The sequence below is a fragment of the Xyrauchen texanus genome, chromosome 39 (genome assembly GCF_025860055.1).
Source record: "Xyrauchen texanus isolate HMW12.3.18 chromosome 39, RBS_HiC_50CHRs, whole genome shotgun sequence".
Classification (NCBI taxonomy): Eukaryota; Metazoa; Chordata; class Actinopteri; order Cypriniformes; family Catostomidae; genus Xyrauchen; species Xyrauchen texanus.
In genome coordinates, this window is record NC_068314.1 from 3,925,564 (window position 1) to 3,947,191 (window position 21,628).

At 37.1% G+C, this 21,628-nt stretch overlaps 2 protein-coding genes across 2 annotated transcripts in view; both read left to right on the forward strand.

Annotated features, from left to right (window-relative positions):
- The first annotated feature begins 10,562 nt into the window (after positions 1-10,562).
- On the forward strand, positions 10,563-17,156 carry vipb (vasoactive intestinal peptide b). Its single transcript, XM_052111922.1, has 6 exons — positions 10,563-10,680; positions 11,022-11,134; positions 12,493-12,597; positions 13,068-13,172; positions 14,939-15,070; positions 16,891-17,156. Exons 2-6 carry the CDS (start codon positions 11,028-11,030, stop codon positions 16,892-16,894), a joined length of 453 nt encoding a protein of 150 aa, XP_051967882.1. The 5' UTR covers positions 10,563-10,680; positions 11,022-11,027; the 3' UTR covers positions 16,895-17,156.
- Positions 17,157-19,557: 2,401 nt separating this feature from the next.
- LOC127633049 (equilibrative nucleoside transporter 1-like) overlaps positions 19,558-21,628 on the forward strand; it is a 38,726-nt gene continuing 36,655 nt past the window's right edge. Inside the window, exon 1 of the mRNA XM_052111918.1 lies at positions 19,558-19,810. The gene's annotated coding sequence lies outside the window, so the exon portion shown is untranslated. The remainder of the gene's footprint in view (positions 19,811-21,628) is intronic.

A 21,628-nucleotide genomic window follows, 5' to 3' on the forward strand; every position in this document is an offset into this window, starting at 1 on the left:
TCTGCCAATATCTCATTGGCATTTTCTCAAGTTCAGAGGTAACCGAGGCCTTCAAGAAAGTCCCCTAGTGTCACAACGTCTCGTTCCCTCCATCGGGGAATGGAGATTACAACAGTAACCTAGACGTTTTGCTTTGCACCATCTAGCCCTCTGCACATGCATAAAGCACTAAGGAGTGTAATCGAGCATGTACAGTGAAAAAGGAGTTATATTTTGGTCTGTTCTCACCCAAAACCGATTGGATCACTTCAGAAGACGTGGATTAAACCACTGGAGTCTTATGGCTATAAGATCTAAAATCTTAATTTGTCTTCTGCAGAAGAAAGAAAGTCATACACATCTGGGATGGCATGAGGGGGAGTAAATGGTGAGAGAATTTTCATTTTCGGGTGAACTATTCTTTTAAGGGTGTTGCATTATTAGAACAAAAACAAAAACAAAAAGCACCTTGTTAATTAGTGGCTAACATCCATATCTGGTTTTTCGATCGCTGTAATCCAGAGATCTGATCTGACTGTCCCTTTGATGCAGCCGCAGGAAATGAGGACCTCAGGGGGTTATTACAAATTTTATGATAGAGCTCCATTCTATTGGCTGCCAAGGCTGAGGACTCGGTCTGTGTTCATGGCAGGTGGCAGCTATGTTGAGTGAGGCTGCTCCTGGTGGCTCATAATCTTCACTCAGTTCAGGAGAAGAAATGTCTCCTCTGTCCCATGACTGTAGCCTTGGGTGATATCTGGTGACCTCAAAGTCTGATAGATAACTAGGTAAACGCACTGATCTGCGGGGTCTGACAGTGGGCTCAGGAGATCCAGGTCTGGTATCAGGATCACTCTGATGCATCTTACTTGTGACAGTTCCTAGATCCGGCTCGAAGGACCACTTGTAATGGAGACTATGTAATATTCTGGTGGAAAATGAGCAGTCACAAGACGTCCGGTCAGAGACGTATATCTCTTTAATGGGTGGTAATTTGCAGCCACAGTTAAACAGTAGTGGTTCTAAATGAAATAGAAATAACAATACTTAAATTATAACATATTCAAGATAACATTGCTCACATGGTTATATGCACAGAAGAACATAAGCAAGCATTGTAGTACTAAGTTATCCATACATTATAACATCTAGAGTCATCAAATTTGGCAGATAGTAAATCACTAAATACTACTATTAGTGATATTATGCATGCAATGACTCAGTATTTCACATGTATACAAATATAAATCACATAACATAAAGACCGAGTCAAATAACACAAATAACAAATAAAAATGGTGTCACGTTCTCTGACACGTGACCTCAATCAAAGCGATTGTACAGAGATGATATAATCATCATATATCCTTATCTATAATAAATAATCCTATACATGCTCAACTTTACTTAGAACTTGAGATTACATGCTCACAAATAGATATTTAACCCTCTTTACATGTATCTACCTCAGATAATCTCCGCGATGCAATAAACAAATGTATGCATCGTAACATCAAAAGATATCAAATTACCGGTTTAACATCAAAATAGTAATACTTGAAATACAACTCGTAAGGTAATCAATAACTGAACAAAGATTACTCACTGGTATATGAACGCACTCTGTCAAACCGATCAAAACAAGCAGCATAACGCCATCAAACTTTCTCGTTGTATGCGCTATAGAACAAGCCCCAATTACTAAAAACTGTGCCGTTAATGCACGTCTTCAATCTCTTCACTTAATATTCATTTAGCCACAAGGGGGCATTAGTGTCTCTTTTATACATCTAGTACAGATTGGAGAGCCTTTTTAACAGCCGCCCCCACATTTGTTCTGTAAATGTGTACCTTAAAAAAGGCAATCACAATTTGGGCACAGTAGTAAGGGTAATCAGTCTGGCAGATTAGGGAGGCTGATAAGACGGGAAATTGGGCGAAGGTAGATTTTGTTCTTTACGTCAACCTCGGCCACCCTGACTCTACCATCTTCTCCAGGGAAAACTTTAGTAACTTGTCCAACTGGCCACAGAGCCTGAGGGAGCTGCTGGTCAACAATCATGACAATAGTTCCCAGTGTTAAGTTTCCTGACTCTCTGTGCCATTTTTGGCGTGACTGAAGTCCTGGTAGGTAATTGCGGATGAAATGTTTCCAGAAATGGTCTGCCATAATCTGACTATGCCCCCACCGTCTTCTACTCAGCATCTCTGATTGTGGATACACCACTTGAGGTAGGGATGAGTCCAGCCGCCCCATAAGCAGCATATTAGGAGTGATTGGGTCTAAGTCAGCTACATCAGACGAGGTATAACCGAGGGGTTTAGAATTGAGAATGCCCTCAATCTCAACAAGTACAGTTCGTAGGACTTCCTCGGTTACAATCTGATCCCCTATAGTAGCACAGAGGGCAGTTTTAAGGGATCGAATTTCCCTTTCCCAACAGCCTCCAAAGTGTGGAGCACCAGGGGGATTGAACTTGAATTGAATCTGTTGGCTGGCTAACTGCTCTTTTAAGGTTGGGTGAAGTGCAGAGAAAGCTTCTTGTAACTCTCGATCACCACCCCGAAAATTCGTCCCATGATCTGAGATGATCTCAAATGGCTTCCCCCTACGGGAGATGAATCGTCTGAAGGCCATTAAGAATGAGTCAGTGTCTATGTTGCTGAGGATGTCTAAATACACAGCTTGTGTTGTCAGACACTTAAATATAAGCCCCCATCGCTTCTCATTCTTCCTTCCAATTTTAACGAGGTAGGGTCCAAAGCAATCTACCCCCGTTGAGTAGAAGGCAGGTTGCAATAAGCTCAGTCTTGATGGGGGAAGGTCAGCCATCTTCTGAGTGCTCGGCTTACCTCTCAACGTTTTACAGCCTAAACAAGATCTTTGATGTTGCCGAATAACTTCCCTGCCCTTTAAGATCCAGTATTTACATTGCACTTCTGCGAATACACGTTCTGCTCCTGGATGGTGCAATTTTGTATCAAAATCTTGAATGATCAACTTACTCAGGGGATGTCTAGAGTCAAGAACGATGGGGTGAACTGCAAATTCCTCTAGTAGTTCTGTCCTTCTGAGGCGACCACCAACCCTAAGGAGCTGCATATCACTATCATATTCCGGAGCAAGGCACAGGAGACGGCTACTCGTAGGTAAAGGTTTACCTGACTTAAGATGGCAGACTTCAACAGGGAAACTTTGGCTCTGTGCCAGTCGGAGGAGAGCTAGTTCTGCTTCTTGGTATTCATCTGCTGTCAAAACATCATTATCCTCAGCCGCCCCATGCAATACCCGGGCCGTAGTTCTGAGCAAATCGTCATAGGACTGGAACTGACCACAATCAGGCAACGCTGGATTTATTGCTGGAACAGTAAGCCCGCAAAAGGTAGCTCGTTTCACCTCCTCATCCTCCCTCTGTAGATGGAGACGTGGACTCTGAGGCCACTGATCCAGTTGTAGAAGGAGGAAAGGTGGACCCTGGTTCCACCGGCTTTTTTGGACAACTCAGCCAAAGTTTTGCCACGTGTGATGTCGTCGGCTGGATTTGTTTTGGAATCTACATAATGCCAAGCCCCTGGGTCGGTCAATTCCTGTATCTCTGCGACTCTCGTTCCAACAAAAACCTTAAATCTACATGAGTCAGCTTGGATCCAGGTTAGCACAGTAGTTGAATCAGACCAGAGTGTGACATGCTGGATTGGAATGCTAAGCTCTGACATCAGAAGCTTAGCCAGCTGAGCTCCAGTTAAGGCAGCACACAGCTCCAAAAGAGGGATTGATTGCCGCTTTTGGGGGGAAACTCTTGAACGGTCAGTCAGGAAAGCTACTTCTATGTCTCCCTGGGGACTTTTTGTCCGTAGATAGGCTACGGAGCCGTAGGCTTGCTCTGAGGCATCGCAAAAGATATGTATCTCTCTTAGACATTGAGTGTTGTCTAATTCTGCAGTAACATAACACCTGGGGAGAGAGATGAGTTGGAGGTCTGGCAACTCCAATTCCCATACCTGCCAGGCGTGGAGTAACTCACTTGGTAGTTGGGGATCATCCCATTCCCTCTTCTTGTCCCACAGGCGCTGTACTAATATTTTAGCTCTCGTAGTGTAAGGGACAATGTAACCCAATGGGTCATATTGGCTAGCCAAGACCTTATAAATGTTGCGCATTGTGGGGACTGAGTAGTCAATGGGACGGTACTTGTACGACAGTGTGTCCGATGTGCAGTGCCAGTGTAGTCCAAGTGTGGGTTCTTGAGCATCTGGTTGACCTTGTGTCAGCCACAATTCAATACTGGTGGACCTTGCATGAGATGGGACATGGCTCAGGACATTAGGGAAGTTACTAGCCCATTGTCTTAAATCAAACCCACCTGTAACTAAGAGGTTTCGCAACTTTATCACCAGTGACTCTGCTTCTTCCTCGGAACTGAAACTTTGGAGGAAGTTGTCCACATAGAAGGATTTCTCAATGCTTTCACGGACATCTTCTCCTGGTTGACTATAATCCATGATGTGTTTCTGTAATGCAAATATTGCACAACATGGACTGCATGTCGTCCCAAAGGGAAGGACTTGCCACTCATAGACTTGGGGAAGCTCTTCTCTCTTGAGATCTCTCCACAGGAAGCGTAACAGAGGGTGATCCTCTGGCAGTAGATGCACCTGATGAAACATTCCCCTGATGTCACTGCTTAAAGCCACGGTGTGCTCACAGAACCTAAGCAGAACAGACATCAGGGTAGGGCCTAATGTAGGACCTGGAAGTAGGAGTTGGTTCAGGTTCTTCCCTCTGTGCTGAAAGGAACAGTTGAAAACGACTCTGTTCTTTCCATTGTGCTGAGTCATATGGTGGGGGATATACCATGATTCAGTTGTCTGTTCTACATGTTCTGGAGATATCACTGAAGCATATCCTTCCTCCTCCAACCTCTTCATCTCTGTCCTGTAAGATTCTGCTTGAGTTGGATCTTTGGCTAACCTCCTTTCTATTCCTCTGAGACAAGGCAAGGTACTATCCTTTGGTGCTTGCAGTATGGGCATGTTCTTCACTCAAAGCAACGGAGTGGCATATCGAGCAACTCCATCTACCATAACTGTAGTAGTCTTTGACTCAAGTAAAGCAATGGCCTCTTGATCTCGCTTGGATCGAGTAATGAGTTTCTCACTGTGATACGGAAGCACATCTAATTGCCATTATCTCTCCACTTGATTATACAGGTCGGTAGGGGAAAAGGAAGTAGAAGTGAAGAGACACTGTTGTTCTGAGAGACAATGCTTAATTTCTTGAGTGGGACCCTGCAGTGTCCAACCCAGGCGGGTCCTGATGGCAGCAGGTCCATTTGGAGGGCCTAGACAAACTGGTTCAACTGGTGTAATGAGGTGTGGATAGTCAGAACCTATGAGGAGGAGTGGCTGTACAGAATCAACCTGTTGCAGCGGTAATCCCTGTAGATGCCGGTACTTGCTCTGTAACTCCCTGACTGGATGTGTATGTTCGGCCAGCCTGAGTGGTTCAGCGGTAAAGGCCTTGTGAATCTTGTAGGAAATCTCAGGTTGGAAGGCAGGTGACACAGTAAAAGCCACAGCAGCCCCTTGTAGATTGTGGCGGTCTTGACGTACTGTACGTAAAACTAGTTCTTCAGGCTGACCCGTCAACTTAAGCTGTTGAACTGCAGAGTGAAGGAGTATTGTACGTTCGGATCCATCATCTAGTATGGCGTAAGTTTCCAAGCAATGATCGCCATTTCTCAAGAGCACCTTACAAAGCTTTAACAAAACTTGGCGGCTGCCAGTGGGTCGATCTAGGTACAAGGTCTCTGTGGTGGTGTTCACTAGGCAGCTCTCAGAAGATCCAGGATCAGGAGAGTCATTTGTCTTTGTGGTGAGTCGAATATTAACCTCATGGAGGACCAACAAGTGTCTGCTGTTACAGATCTTGCAAAGAGTTCTGAGATTACATTTTGCCGCTTGGTGCCCTCACCCACAACGCCAACAGCGATTGTTTGTTTGAATCCATTTCACTTTCTTATCTCTGTTCAACTGACTGAAACCAGTACAGCCATTCAAGTAGTGATCATGTCCATCACAATATGGACAGAAGATATTTCTCTCTCTGGACTTAGACTCAGTATCCTTCACCGGCATGGCTCTTAAGACAGTGCATTTCTCAGTACCAAGGAATATACTTGTTGGGTTGTTTGGACGTTTCAAATCCTTAATTTATCCCTTTCTGCTCATGGCTACTGGCTTAATCGTGGAAAGAGAGAACCAAGAATGATCTTCTTGAACCTGCAGCTCGAACTCTAGCCAGGCTGAGAAATCCAGTAATGTAGGGATAGATACTCGGTGGGGATAGATAAACCTTCTGAAGCTTGTATGCAGATCATGTGGTAGCTTACACAATAACCTTGACATGTGGGATCCGCACTCCAATTCAACATAACCCTTCTTGCCCAGTTGCTGAAGCATACTAACTAATGAGCGAACTCTTAATGCAAACATCCTGAAAGCTTTCACATCTCCACTGATGATGTTAGGGGCATCCATAAGTTCTGCTATTCTCTGAAGGGCCAGCTGGTGGGGTTGTCCATACTGCTGATTGAGTGCTTCCATAGTATCTGAAAAGGGATACAAGGAGTTGCTGTAAGAATCTGCTATAAGCAGAGCTTCTTCTAATTTTAGGTGGTCAACAAGTATCTGAAACTTGAATCTCTCGGTGGCATCAGCTGGTAAAATATTCTCCAACGCAATTCGTAACCGAGAAAATGCTCTTGGGTCTGGCTTTACAAAGTTTGGAATGGTGGGAGCTGGTCCACGGTAAGTGCTCTCTTGGCTGGAAGGGATACGTTGCTCTGTGAGACGATTGACACCTCTGCTATCATCTGTTTTGCTATGGTGTGAGGGTCTCTGAGGGGAAGACCGTAGAGGTGAGATAGACCTGGAATAGGTCTGCTGTGAAGTCATCTCAAGCCTTTTAAGCCTCTGATCTAAGTCGGAAAGGAAGTCATGTCTGACCTGATCATCTGCACCATCATTCACTTTTTTAGGCAGCTTTGATCGGGGTAAGGGTACAGGCTTAGCTTCTTTGGCACTTTGTGGAGGATGAAGACGAGGCTGTGGGATTGGTGAGGACATACCTGTTAAATGATGACTGGGCTGGTTGCTTCCCACTAGCCGTTTCATCTGTGATTCTAGAGCCTCATTCCTTTTTTCTAACCGTCTCATCTGTGCATTTGTATAATGCCGCAGTTCCTCATTCTCTTTTTTAAGCTGCTGAAACTCTGCTAAAACTACTGATGACAACTCAGGTTGTGGAGAGGAGATGTTATGCTGCTGTTCATCTTCCCTGATAGAGCTCCATTCTATTGGCTGCCAAGGCTGAGGACTCGGTCTGTGTTCATGGCAGGTGGCAACTATGTTGAGTGAGGCTGCTCCTGGTGGCTCATAATCTTCACTCAGTTCAGGAGAAGAAATGTCTGCTCTGTCCCATGACTGTAGCCTTGGGTGATATCTGGTGACCTCAAAGTCTGATAGATAACTAGGTAAACGCACTGATCTCCGGGGTCTGACAGTGGGCTCAGGAGATCCAGGTCTGGTATCAGGATCACTCTGATGCATCTTACTTGTGACAGTTCCTAGATCCGGCTCGAAGGACCACTTGTAATGGAGACTATGTAATATTCTGGTGGAAAATGAGCAGTCACAAGACGTCCGGTCAGAGACGTATATCTCTTTAATGGGTGGTAATTTGCAGCCACAGTTAAACAGTAGTGGTTCTAAATGAAATAGAAATAACAATACTTAAATTATAACATATTCAAGATAACATTGCTCACATGGTTATATGCACAGAAGAACATAAGCAAGCATTGTAGTACTAAGTTATCCATACATTATAACATCTAGAGTCATCAAATTTGGCAGATAGTAAACCACTAAATACTACTATTAGTGATATTATACATGCAATGACTCAATATTTCACATGTATACAAATATAAATCACGTAACATAAAGACCGAGTCAAATAACGCAGATAAAATGGTGTCACGTTCTCTGACACGTGATCTCAATCAAAGCGATTGTACAGAGATGATATAATCATCATATATCCTTATCTATAATAAATAATTCTATACATGCTCAACTTTACTTAGAACTTGAGATTACATGCTCACAAATAGATATTTAACCCTCTTTACATGTATCTACCTCAGATAATCTCCGCGATGCAATAAACAAATGTATGCGTCGTAACATCAAAAGATATCAAATTACCGGTTTAACATCAAAATAGTAATACTTGAAATACAACTCGTAAGGTAATCAATAACTGAAGAAAGATTACTCACTGGTATATGAACGCACTCTGTCAAACCGATCAAAACAAGCAGCATAACTCCATCAAACTTTCTCGTTGTATGTGCTATAGAACAAGCCCCAATGACTAAAAACTGTGCCGTTAATGCACGTCTTCAATCTCTTCGCTTAATATTCATTTAGCCACAAGGGGGCATTAGTGTCGCTTTTATACATCTAGTACAGATTGGAGAGCCTTTTTAACAAATTTGCAGGCCATCATAATAACAGTCAGTCTGCTTGCTACAAGATACCAAACACAGTTCAGCCCAACACTCACATACTGTGATGATTTACACCTGTCTATCCATTACACACCTGTTCCCGATGGATACTTGAGTCAGTTATTACATCATATTGCAGTATTTCAAAAAGTAACCATTTAATAACACAAGAACAAATTATTGTTGATAGTGATCATCATCACTATTACTATTGCTCACTCAGGGTTAGTGATATGATCAAACACCTAACCTTTAGTACATAAAGTAAGTTTGTAACTTGTTCAGAAGCATTTGTCTCTCAATGTTGTGCTAGTAGATTTCTAAGCAATCTGGCAAACGATAATATATTTATACTGTATGATCATTCACATAGAGGCATTTTCCAACTCTACTCAAATACTCTCAAGTGTCAGTTAATTCATGTGCCATTTATCTGAAGTAAGATTTCCCTCTATCATCATTCGTTTGTCTTTATTCTGCACATTAAATGTGCAATATGTATATTTAACACTTTTAAACACTCATCTTTGCAATAGTATAAGTGTTATCATAAATCACAATAACAAGATTGTAATCGGTGCATATTATGGCTACATAGCATATTAGCGCATTAGCATTATTCATTCAGGTTTTAAAGAAGACAAATTAAAAATGTTCTACTCCAAATATACTATTTCATATCATCATCGAGTGGTTAAAACAGCATCTACTCACCTCATATGAATTCTACTCATAGAATGAGGCATAAAGTCATTGATAATGAATTTTAATGTCACATTAGTTAAGGTTTTACTGAGCATGCTCATATTAAAATGTTCTTCTAAATGCAGTCCCACTGCGGTTGTGGGTGTCTAAATGTTCGGAAATAGTATACCGTTGCTCGGCTGTTTAGAAACAATTTTTACCCCTGAACGAAGAAAGAAGAAGAACTTCACTGTAAGAATATAAAAGCATTAACAGCCACCCAGGATAGAGAAACATCTGTGGTTTCTACATTGGTTGTATATTTAGGTTATGAAAGGTTTGGTTCCTTCCAAAATGAAAGGATCAAAATTAAATTCCCTCTGGCAGTATGATGTTTAGTCTCAATCACTATTCACTTTCATTGTATTGAACACAGATGCAATAAAATGGGAGGCTATAATTCGGCCTAACATTTCCTTTTGTATTCCACAGGAAAAAGAAGGTCATATGGGTTTTTCAAGTACAGCATCAGGTATTCAGTTCATTCCAGACTTTTGTAAGCTATTTCTACTTGAAGTAAATTACCTTTCATACTGTCAATTGACCTGGATACTGTGTGTTGAGAGAATTATTCGGCAGTAATATTAGATTAGCAGACCTGCAGAATTCTCTAATACGATTGACTGATGCTTCCATAATGACCATGATACAACACTCATCACGTCATACCTCTCTCAATCTAATGAAGATGCCGAATTACCATCAGAGACCATCCTGAACTCTGAAATATGACAATATGCATTCAACATTTTTCAACCATCAACACGGTACCTGAATTAAGTGACTTTTTCCAACAAAATATGCAAAACAAGCACATTACAGCCTCGTTTATAAAGCTAAAATCACTATCTAGATGTTAATTAAGTGCTTTTCCATGCAACAGTCACTGCCACAATGGAGTGTAGGGTTAGGGGTTTGCTCCAACATGTATGCACATGTCTAAAGGCTTAAGTATTAGCAATACAAATTGTTAATATAATAATAATAATAATAATAATAATAATACGCCTGACTATTCAGAGACAGATATAAAATAATAACTTCCGGTGAAAACATAACATCAAAATATGAGGATAAGGGTAAAAACTAAAAAGTCTAATGAGTCAGCATCATTCTCAACTACACATTATTCCACAAAATTCAATTTAAGTTTGACCACCAGATCACCCAGTGCATGTATTCTGCTGGGACCATCATGACGCAAGACAGATGCTGAGCGATCTTCAGTAAAGTGAATAATCAGGTGTATAAAAGCAAGATGCCTGGAGAGAGAGACAGACAGAGGAACACAGACAGACAGGAGGTGCAGGAAAACTAGTCTTCATTTGTACAGGTGTCAGCACAGTGGACGGAGCTTGTATACTAAAAAAACATCTCAACCGTGAGTACTGTTGTTCTTGAATGTTAATAGTACTATATAATATATAAATCCATGCTTTTTGAAAACACATGGGTAAAAAAATATGTAAAATTTTTAGCTTTAATAGACCATTTAATAAGGGAACAGGTAGAAAAGCCTAAAGGTTGTTAAAAACGTGAAAAAAATGTATAGTGACATTAAAATGTATATTTAAAATCTAAAATCTTTATGTTGAAAAAGAAGGTTCATATCCTTGTAATTTGTCAACTGAGGATTTGCAACAAGGACGAATAATCTTGACATGCAAACATGCATTGAACGTTACATCTAACTTAATATTTTTGTTCTGCATTGGTCAACAGATAGCAATGACTTCACTAAGCAGTTTTCAGATGCTCCTCTTGACTGTGATCTGCAGCGTGTTGTGCTGCAGGACGTTCGCACTGCCTGCGATCTCGCCATATCCTGACATGAGGTGAGAGATACAGATATAATCTATCATGGTGAAAACACTTTACAATGAGGTGTGCATTAGGTACCATGAGCAAGCAATGAAGAATACTGTATTTTTTACAGCATTTATTAATATTAGTTAATGTTTGTTAATAAAAATACAACTGTTTATTGTTAGTTCATGTTAGTTCATAGTGCATTAACCGATGTTAACATATACAACGTTTGATTTAAAAATGTATTAGCAAATGTTGAAATTAACATTTAATGAATGCTGTAAAAGTATTGTTTCATTGTTCACATTAGAGACCATGTTAACAAATGGAACCTTATTGTAAAGTGTTACCATCATGGTTATCAATAATTAGCTAAAAATGAACTAACTCCTTTTTAATCTTTACACTCAAAGGGTACCTTAAAAGTTATTTCATTGCATTAATAGATCAATGTGAAAAAAACATGTTTGTTTGACGTAATTTACACGTGCAATCTCAAAACTGTAATAATATTTAGCAAACAAAGATAATTGATGTTTGTTGCTGTTTTTATCATGAGTGCAAATTAAAGTTTATTTATAAATTAATATATATCATTTATATTTGTAATATTATTTCAGTGGTAACACTTTACACTTATGTTATATTAAAATTTAATTTGATTTAAATAAATGTGTCTTATACGGTAACATTAACATAATGTTTAACATGAACTAAACATGGACATAATTTTACAGCATTGATTAATTGTTCATTTTAATTCCTCCTAATGTTGTATACATTATTATTAGTTAATGCATTATAAACTACTATGAAATAAGAACAATATTATAATTATAAAATAACATTAATCAAAATGAATACATTCTGCAAAACATTAACTAGTATGTTAACTCATTGTAAACTGTTACTTTAAGAACCAACGGTGTATCTGACATCCAATGTTTTGCTCTTTTATGTTTTAGAAGAAACTTAACACTTTACAATAAGGTTGTATTCATTATTTAGTTAACAAGAAATAAACATGGACAATGACATCAGGGTTCATTTTAACATATACTAAACTTTTTCATATACAAAATGGTACATGTTAACATAACAATTGTATTTATAACTTACACAAACAAAAAAATGAAACTGTCAAAAATATTGCATATTGTTAGTTCCTGATACCTAATATATTAACTAATGTTAATGAATACAAAATGATTATGAAGTGTTACCATTAGCATACAAATATAAACTATATACTGTAAGCTAATTTAGAAATTAGACTTACTGTACATATATACATCTGAAAACATCTGCAACAAATGATACATTGTTGGAATGATCCTGATTTGTTTGTGTATTGTTCACGATTTGTCTCATTAATTCTTTTTAGATCAGGTCTTGACGAAGACGTGGAAGATGACTGGAGCAGAGACCCGTCACTACAAGATCTAGATGCATATAAACTCCTGTATGACATCGCAAACACAGTTGAGAGGTACATGGAAATATCACATGGCATCAGTGTCAGCATCCGGAACATTTACTCTAAAATATAATAGATCCATTTTGCCAACTAAAGGCAAAAATATAAAACATTGCTAGGATTTAACAGTCATTTCTTTCAATAAAATACTGCATTCAGAAGTCAATGCAGGCTAGTTCATTTTCTGTCATAACACAACAAATGGCTGAAAAAGAAATAACCATATCGTACTGTATTGTGGGATAATAGTGTTTCATTTGAAGTCACCATTATGGAGTTTATTGTTCCCAGTCCCACTGGATGGGAACTTTGACTTATTTGTTTCTAATTATATTTCGTCCAGCAGGTGCAATTGTGTTTAAAACACAATTTGTTGCACTGAGATGTATGGAGAGAATTATTAATAATAACTAACAAGGCAGTGATGATTAATCATCTCACAATATAATAAAACACAGATTTTATCTATATATTCCTCCTAGACCATCGAGGCATGCTGATGGACTGTTCACCAGTGGATACAGCAAACTGCTCGGACAACTTTCTGCTAAAGAATATCTGGAGTCATTGCTTGCAAAAAGAGTCAGGTAAGGAGAATGAAGGACAAATTCTAATTAACGTAATAATGCATCCAGATGTTTTACGTTTTTGGTAACACATTACAATAAGGTTATATTGGGGGGGTGAAACCATGGTTTTACTACAGTAATATTGTAGTAGTAAGCATGGTTAATTGTCTGGTAACCCTGGTTTAACTAAATACTATGGTTAAACTATAGTTACTGTATTGAAACCATGGTCAATTTCTGTAAGGGTAAACAAAACAGATGTCTAATCATTTTCTTTTTAGGCTCACAAATGCATAGAAAACATTTCTTGAATTATGACTAAAAAGAATATTTTAAATTACCCATTTTATCCCAAGAAATCACCAAAAAAAATATATATATATATATATTTAATAGAAGTATTGCTATCGATATCGATGATATTGGAAATTATTGGTATTGGATCGAAAACAAAATAACTGGTATCACCCGTCCCTATTTTGCAGCACTTATTTATCTTGGTTAATATTGATTTCAAAATATACTAAAACATTGTTACAATTCATTTCAAAATAATAAAACAATGAAATGATTCATAATTAATATAGAAGTTTTTTAAATACCTCACTCATATTGGCCTAGATGTTTGAAGATGTCTATGTTAACACTAGCCAATGCATTATGGACTAACTAAACAATGAACAATTTGAACGTATGAACAAAGTTAACATTTGTATTAATTAGGAAACATTTACCAATAAATGCAAGTTAATAATTATTGTTCATTGTTAGTTTATGATGCTTAATGCATAAACTAATATGTTTTCTTGTTGTTTTTTTTACAAGTTTAGGTGTATCTAACAACTAATTTCTTGCTATTTCATATATTAGAAGAAGCTTAAAATAGATAAACTTTATATGAAAATCTATTTAATGAGTTACATGGTATCACTTTACAATAAGGTTGTATTCTTTTATATTAGTCAACTACATTTGTTAATTTAAAATGAATAGAATACTTTAATGATTACATAAATAAATAAAAAATTGAAGTCTCGCTCATATTTCAGATGTTTTAAGTTGCATATGTTAACATAAGTTAATTCATTATGAACCAAGGGCGCAGACAGAAAATTACTTTTGGGTGGGCCTTAATAAAAATGGATGGGCCAAATTTTTGCCTAATTTGTTTTTAAATACATTTTCCTTAACAACAGAGAAGGGCCACATTCAAACATTTCTTTCACACTTTCAGATATCAGAATTTATGCATTTTTAAAACTTGTATCAATAGATATTTAAAGTGAAAGAATAATCTGTAATAATCTGGGTGGGCCTGGGTCCTACCCTTGGCTATGCCACTGTTTTAAACTAACATGAATAAACAATTAACTTTTTTTTTATTAATATTAACATAAATTAATAAATGCTGTAAAATATGTAATATATTTAATGTAGTTAACTAATATTAACAAACACAAACTTATTGTAAAGTGTTACTAATATATCATTCGAGAGATTCATTAGGAGGGCGGTGCTTATTTGCCATTAAATTAATATCACAATGCAAATGATCTATTACTAAAAAAAGGTGGACATGTAATTGACAGGTTTCATGACATTCACAGTTATATGCAGCATGTCCTGCTCATATAGACGTTTAAATAGTTGTGTAAGCTGTCAATTTGTTGAACAGGTGAAGTGGAATCTGTTGTGACGGCTGATTCAATTAAACTTTTAACAGTGAGTTCCCAAAAAGCTCTATTAACAGCGAGATGATGTAATTTCCTGTATGTATGTTGTAGTGATGACTTGGGTGTGGAGCAGATGCCAATTAAACGTCACTCAGATGCAGTCTTCACAGACAACTACAGCCGATACCGTAAACAGATGGCAGCCAAGAAATACCTCAACTCCGTTTTAGCGGGAAAAAGGAGGTAGGACTCTGCAACGTTTGAAACCCATTGTGGTCTGATTGAACAACGTGGTCTTTTCAGTATTCAAAACAATATCAGATTTTTGTGTATTTTATCTCCTCTACAGGTGATGCACTCATAATGGCTAAACTATTTAACATGCGAGTATTTGTCTATACTATAGTAAAGTACTACATCAACCATTCCTAATCCATTCAGAGCTGATATTTGACATCAACACTAACTGTTAATAAAACCTGCAACCATCTTACATAATGGCCTGTTCAACATCCTATTGAGCTGTCTTCAAAGCCACCATACTACCAAATGCACCCTTTTAAGTTACCGACTTGGAACGCTCTAAATAGACAGCATCTCCATGCGTCATACAAATAGCACTCCTCACGTAATGTGCAATGGAGAATCGACTCCATGATGATTCCAACAGAGTTCTGAATTAGAATATTACTTTGCCTAAGTAGGCAGCTCACTAGGATTTGGATAAGAGATAAAATGTCTCTTAATTAACATGTGGTCTACAACTACAGTTACCATAGTAATCCTTAGAAAAACTACTGTGCCACTGCCATTAGTAGGGCTGGGTATCGAGTTCGATACATTTAAGGTACCGACCGAATTGCCTCTAAACAATCGAGTATCGAAAAATGTCTTGTCGTTCGGTACCAAATTTCGATACCTAAGGGGTTAATCTCGTCAGCATGTAGCATGCTAGATGTGCCCAAATCTAAAAGTGCTGGTGACTGGCTGTGTTTAGGCATCAAGGAAAAACACTAGTATCAGAAAATGGTTTGAGTTTCAGGGCTGAGAAAGAATGTTAGCAGTAATATTGCTAACACTGTTCTACTTTACAGAGAAATACTAAACTGTAATAATGAGCCTTTAAAATATACATTTTACAAGCGCACGCATGAAGCGAGCCACAGCGACACCGAGAAAGCGGTAATGATTCTGAATGTGTCGTAAAAACCAGCAAGAGACTGTCTGAACATTGTGTTAATTGAGAGAGAAATGCACATTGGGGTTGAGCAAACAGACGATGATCTCGGGATCAATGATGGTCAGAGAGATCACAATAGCTGATGCCTTTGACCATGTCATGACAATATTTGGCTCGTTTTCCCATTAATCTATTAAATAATAATAATAATTATTAGACTATTATTATATTACTATAATATAATTATTTTCATCAAATTAATATTATAAATAATTTGCCCGTAGACACAATGACACGCGTTTGAAGAAACACTCTTTATTACATTATTGAGTACAGATGACAGAAAAGCCGTATATGTGCATATATGACGCGCTGATACAGAGGCGTGCAGTCTCGTGGAACACCTGCATCTGAGGATCTCACACTTTGTTTCTGCCTTCCGATTTCTATTTTATATGAGTGCTGCAAATGACCTCAGACATCAGTTCAGGAGGTGCTTTGAGTTCAGTTCACTTTATTTCCACAGAGCAGTTTACCCTGCAGCCTTTAAAATAATAAAAACTATTTAAAATAATACAAAAACACGTCCACGAAGCACAATTTATATTTCAGTGATTATTATCATCATTATAATTATTATTTATAATACCAGTATTATTACTGGTATCGAAGTCAAGATATCGGTATCGATATCGAAAAATTTTGAACGATACCCAGCCCTAGCCATTAGTATAGCTTTTTTTTTTTAAATACTTTGTTCATACATTATGATAAGAATGAAGAATTACAGTCTGGCACACTTCACCACAGAGAATCTGCACATTTCACCAGTAGTTATGTCATATGAAATGAAATGTTTTCTGTTGTTTTTCTGATTCTATAGGTGATATGGACTGCACTACGTCATGCATTCAACTCTTTCTCTATATTCATATTGTATATTCAAGCTTCTCTTTCATGGGCTGAAACAGAATTCACAAACACAACACAAACTGATTTAAATGACTATAATTCAGACTCTTCAGTATTGCTGTAACAAATACAGTTTTAACATTTTGTGGTCTTTGTGTGTGTGTGTGTGTGTGTGTGTGTGTGTGTATTGTTGACAAAGCTGTTAAATCTATCAAGATCTTTTCCTTATAAATAAATTCAGATTGAACGAATAAAGACGAATGGTTAATAAAAAAGTATTTTGTCTACCCCTGTCATTTCTACTGCTAATAATATTCTGTGATCAGCTTTACAATATTTTTAGATCAAGGTCACAAAATCTGTTAAAAAAGAAGTATATTGTTCTGAAAAATACTTCTGTTATTTTTTTTATTGTACCGATTAATACTTTTACTTTTTAATTTGACAAGTACAGTATCTGAACACATTTGTAAATAAAGTTTTTCCCCCCACAAGGGTTGTTAATCAACTCAAACATTTAGTCAAACTATCTACATATATGCCTATTAATTAATCACATATTTAAATATTTGGTGAGAAAGCCCCTTAAATAACAAAAATTAAATATATAATTAATAAATAATTATAGTTACTGTATGTTTAAGTAGTTATAAATAAAATATATATTATAAAAATAATAATGCATAATTAAAAAGCATGACATTATTGTTGCAGATAACTAAAACATTGATAAGACCATTTAAAAAAAGGCATATAAACATAATCCAATCACTGGCCTACAGCGCACAGCAATCCATTTTGCAACTGAATTTGTCAGTCAGTCAAAGGTCGATTTATTTTATTTTTGGAATATAGTACTGTGGCAGAGCGGAGGGCGGGGCCGGGTCATGATCACACCCGGTACCTTATCAGGCTAATCAAGCCTCAGAGGTGGATAAAGGTCGATTGCAGAGGATCGTGCGGGAGAGAGAGATCGTTTACGGACATGTCCGTCATGTGTGTGTTTGTCTTTTAAGTTTATCATTAAAACTATTATTTATATTGTCAAGCCGGTTCTCGCCTCCTCCTTTCCATTGATCACTTTACAAGTAATTAAAAAAAATATGTTGTTACTTTTAAAGATGTTTTTAAAATTGTTTTATTGTTTAAAGTTTAATTACATTTGTTTTTCTATTAGGGTTATTTGTATTAGCACTTCTTTTCCTAACATCACAATGATGTTTTTTTGTGAAGCTAAAGCATTTTTTATAAGTCGCATTGGACATGGAACAAATATCCTATTATTTCAATAATGTAACATTTTTGACATTTTCAAATTAAAATTCTGCAGTCTGCTGTACTTTGTTACACCTGCTATCAAGCAGTTTGATCCCAAAATAGCACTTGTACCAGTATACTTTATTCAATATTTTGTGCTGTATCAGCATGATGACAGCAGAGGGAGTCATTTTCAGCAAATATCTGAAAGTCTCCTGCATACAGGGTTATGAGGGTTACTTTTGAAATGTATTCCACTACAGATTACACAATACATGCTGTAAAATGTAATTTGTAATGTATTCTGTTGTAATGTATTCCATTAGATTACTCAAGGTCAGTAACGTATTTTAAATACTTTGGATTAATTCTTCAGCACTGGAAGATTTTTTCACTTGTTTTGACTATAAAATCTGCCAGTAGGCCTACAGTAAGACAAAATACACATGTTAAAAATACATTCTCTGAAAAACCCAAATATCTTGTGCAGTGTTGTTTCTAAAACAAGATAAACCAAACTGATCTTGTTTTAAGGATTTTTAGATATTTTTACAGGAAAACAATACAAAAATTATGATCAAGAATATGAATTTTGCCCTAATACCAAAGAACTAGCCTACTAGAAAAATAGAAATTATGATCCAACTTGAATTTTCTTGATAATAAATATGATCGTGTCTGGTAACATGTGCATGTAAAATGGCTAAATATAGCATTTTAGCTTAGAGTAAAGCTGACAGTTTACACAAGGTTTATTTCTATTTCTTCTGCTCCAAACTTACTTCAAACGTAATTCTCTGTCTGCTCGTATGAATGTAACACATCATAAGAAAGTGTTTCACCGCTGTTCAAATACACTTTGGATTGCATCATTTATATGTATAAATGTTTTCCATCTGAAAGGACTAAATATTAAATGAAAATAATAATAATAATGCAAAGTAATATCTTCAGTAATCAAAATACATTTTGAATGTAACTGTATTCTAATTACCAATTATTTAAATTGTAACTATAGTGGAATTCAGTTACTTATATTTTGTATTTTAAATATGTAATCCTGTTACATGTATTCTGTTACTCCCCAACCCTGCCTACGTGTGTCATATTGCAGTGGTTCTCCACCAGGGGGCCTCAGCACACTTCCAAGGGGGCCTCAAGTTGACTTAAAATTTATTTAAAATAAATAAATCTAGGCTGCATTTCCCAAAAGCATTGTAAGCATAAGTTTATAGTAGAGACCATTGGCACCAATGGCTTCTATGATCTACTTTGGGAAACGCAGCCATGGATGTCACTAAAATCTCACATTTTTAATGATTCGGATAAGTTTGATTAACTAGTTACATATTTTTAAGCTCTACGGCCCAACTACAGGTCATTCTGATTGTCTTGTGTCGAAAGGAGAGTGGACAAAATGCAGGACATCCTCTCGACACACTCGAGACCTTTGACCCTCCAGTGATTAGTGTTCTTAAAAACATAAATGAGCTCATGATTGTGGTCAGCGTTCACTTTTGAGCATTCCTGAAGGAGAATATCTACAGATAAAGCCCTGATGGTCTTTGAACTTCAGTTGTTGTCATAGGCCGGAACAGAGTTCATACACACGACGCACATTAGGGCTTTCGCAGGTAGGGCTTTTACTCTTTTGCACTCTTGTATTTGCTTACTCTTACCCGGGACTAATTATTTAAATGCTTTCTGTTATTGTCCAATTCATGTTAATGATGTTGATAGCATGTTTGTTAGAGATCTCCCCATATTTTGTTTGTTTGTTTTAGTTTTTACCCATATCGATTATTTTTATGTTTAAGTGTCTGATAACTGAAATGCAAAACCGATCTTTAATGTGTTTTTTCTACTTTATGACACAATTATAAACAATCATTAGTCAACAACAATAAAAAAATAACATGCACATTTAAATAAAAAAAGTAATGATTATTATTATGCCATTTTATCTACGCCCAGTTGTGATAAATGTTCACAGATTTACTTTCGCCTGTATTTTTGGCTTTTTTAATATTTAATGAGAATGAATGGCAATTAATACATTTAACACATAAAGTATGTTACTTTACTTTGTGCACAGTAATACCATTGAATGGTTGTAATCTTTAGAGAGAACAACCAAATGGTGCACTTATCAGTAGACATGATACCAAGTAGAAAAGTGTAAACATGGTAACAAACACTATCAGTCAAAACGATTAAAGGGTTAGTTCACCCCAAAATTTAAATTCAGTTATTTTTTACTCACGCCAGTGTTGTTATAACCCCATATGAATTTCTTTATTTTTCTTAACACAAAGGGAGAAATTGTGAAGGAATGTTGTGCTCAGTGATGTCATACAATGGCAGTTTATGTTGACCACCTCTTCAAGATTCAAAAGCACACAAAAATATAATTCAGAAATTGTGAATAAATGATTCCATTAGACTCATGATTGTTATGAAAGCATACAATAAGGTTTGGCGAGAAACAAACCAAAATCTGATGTATTATTTAGTGAAAATGTTGACTGACCGTTCCCCTAACTGTGTTCATGAAACTGCATGAGAGCAAGTTTAAGCAGCCCCTGCTCACGAAATGGGGCGTTCAAGTGACAAATAGTTTTGTTTATCTAAAAACAGGTCCACGACAGTGATAGAAACAACAGAACACAACACAGCCGCACACAAACTTGAGAACTGAAATAACTAAATATGTTTGATGAGTTTGTAGACAGAGAATAGATGCACTTCTATGCCCAGCCTTATTTGCTTGAAACAGAGTACTCAAACAAACAGAGAGTGACTGACCTCCTACTTAAGAGAGCGATACGTCAGCAAAAACATTCTTGGTCAAAACCAAGTAGTTTTTAACTGGTTCATGAAATGTTGGTTTCATTATACTGTTATGAGAATGTTTTTGGACCGGTGCCACTTTATAGCGGGCGGGGTTTCACTGTGCGATGCTGAAAATAGAAACCAAGTGATAGACACAATGTCCTGTTGCTCATCACGGCTGCTCTGGACAAAAACTCTGAATAACATAAGATACCTTTTATCGCGTGCCGTTTGCCATCACGTTAGAACATGGTGGGATTGTAGCTGCCTTCAGCCGTCTCTGTCTATTAGTGATGACATGAACGATACGTTCATTTTGAACTAATCTTTTTGTGACTTTGTTATGTGAAAACCGCATAGGCACTGCACAGGAAACAGAAATTATTAGTTCACCTTTTAACTCTTTTGGTCCAAGTCGTTCGTTCATTTGTCACGTGTCAGCCGTATACGCTATGCATTGCTCACACAGAAAACAGAAATTAATAGTTCACCTCCAGATTCTAGAGGTTATCAGTTCACCTCAGATTCCAGAGGTGAACTAATCTTTGTTTTTCATCATTTGTCCTTGGCTGCATTATAATTTTTTCCTTATTGGGACTATAATCAAAGTTTGATGAGCT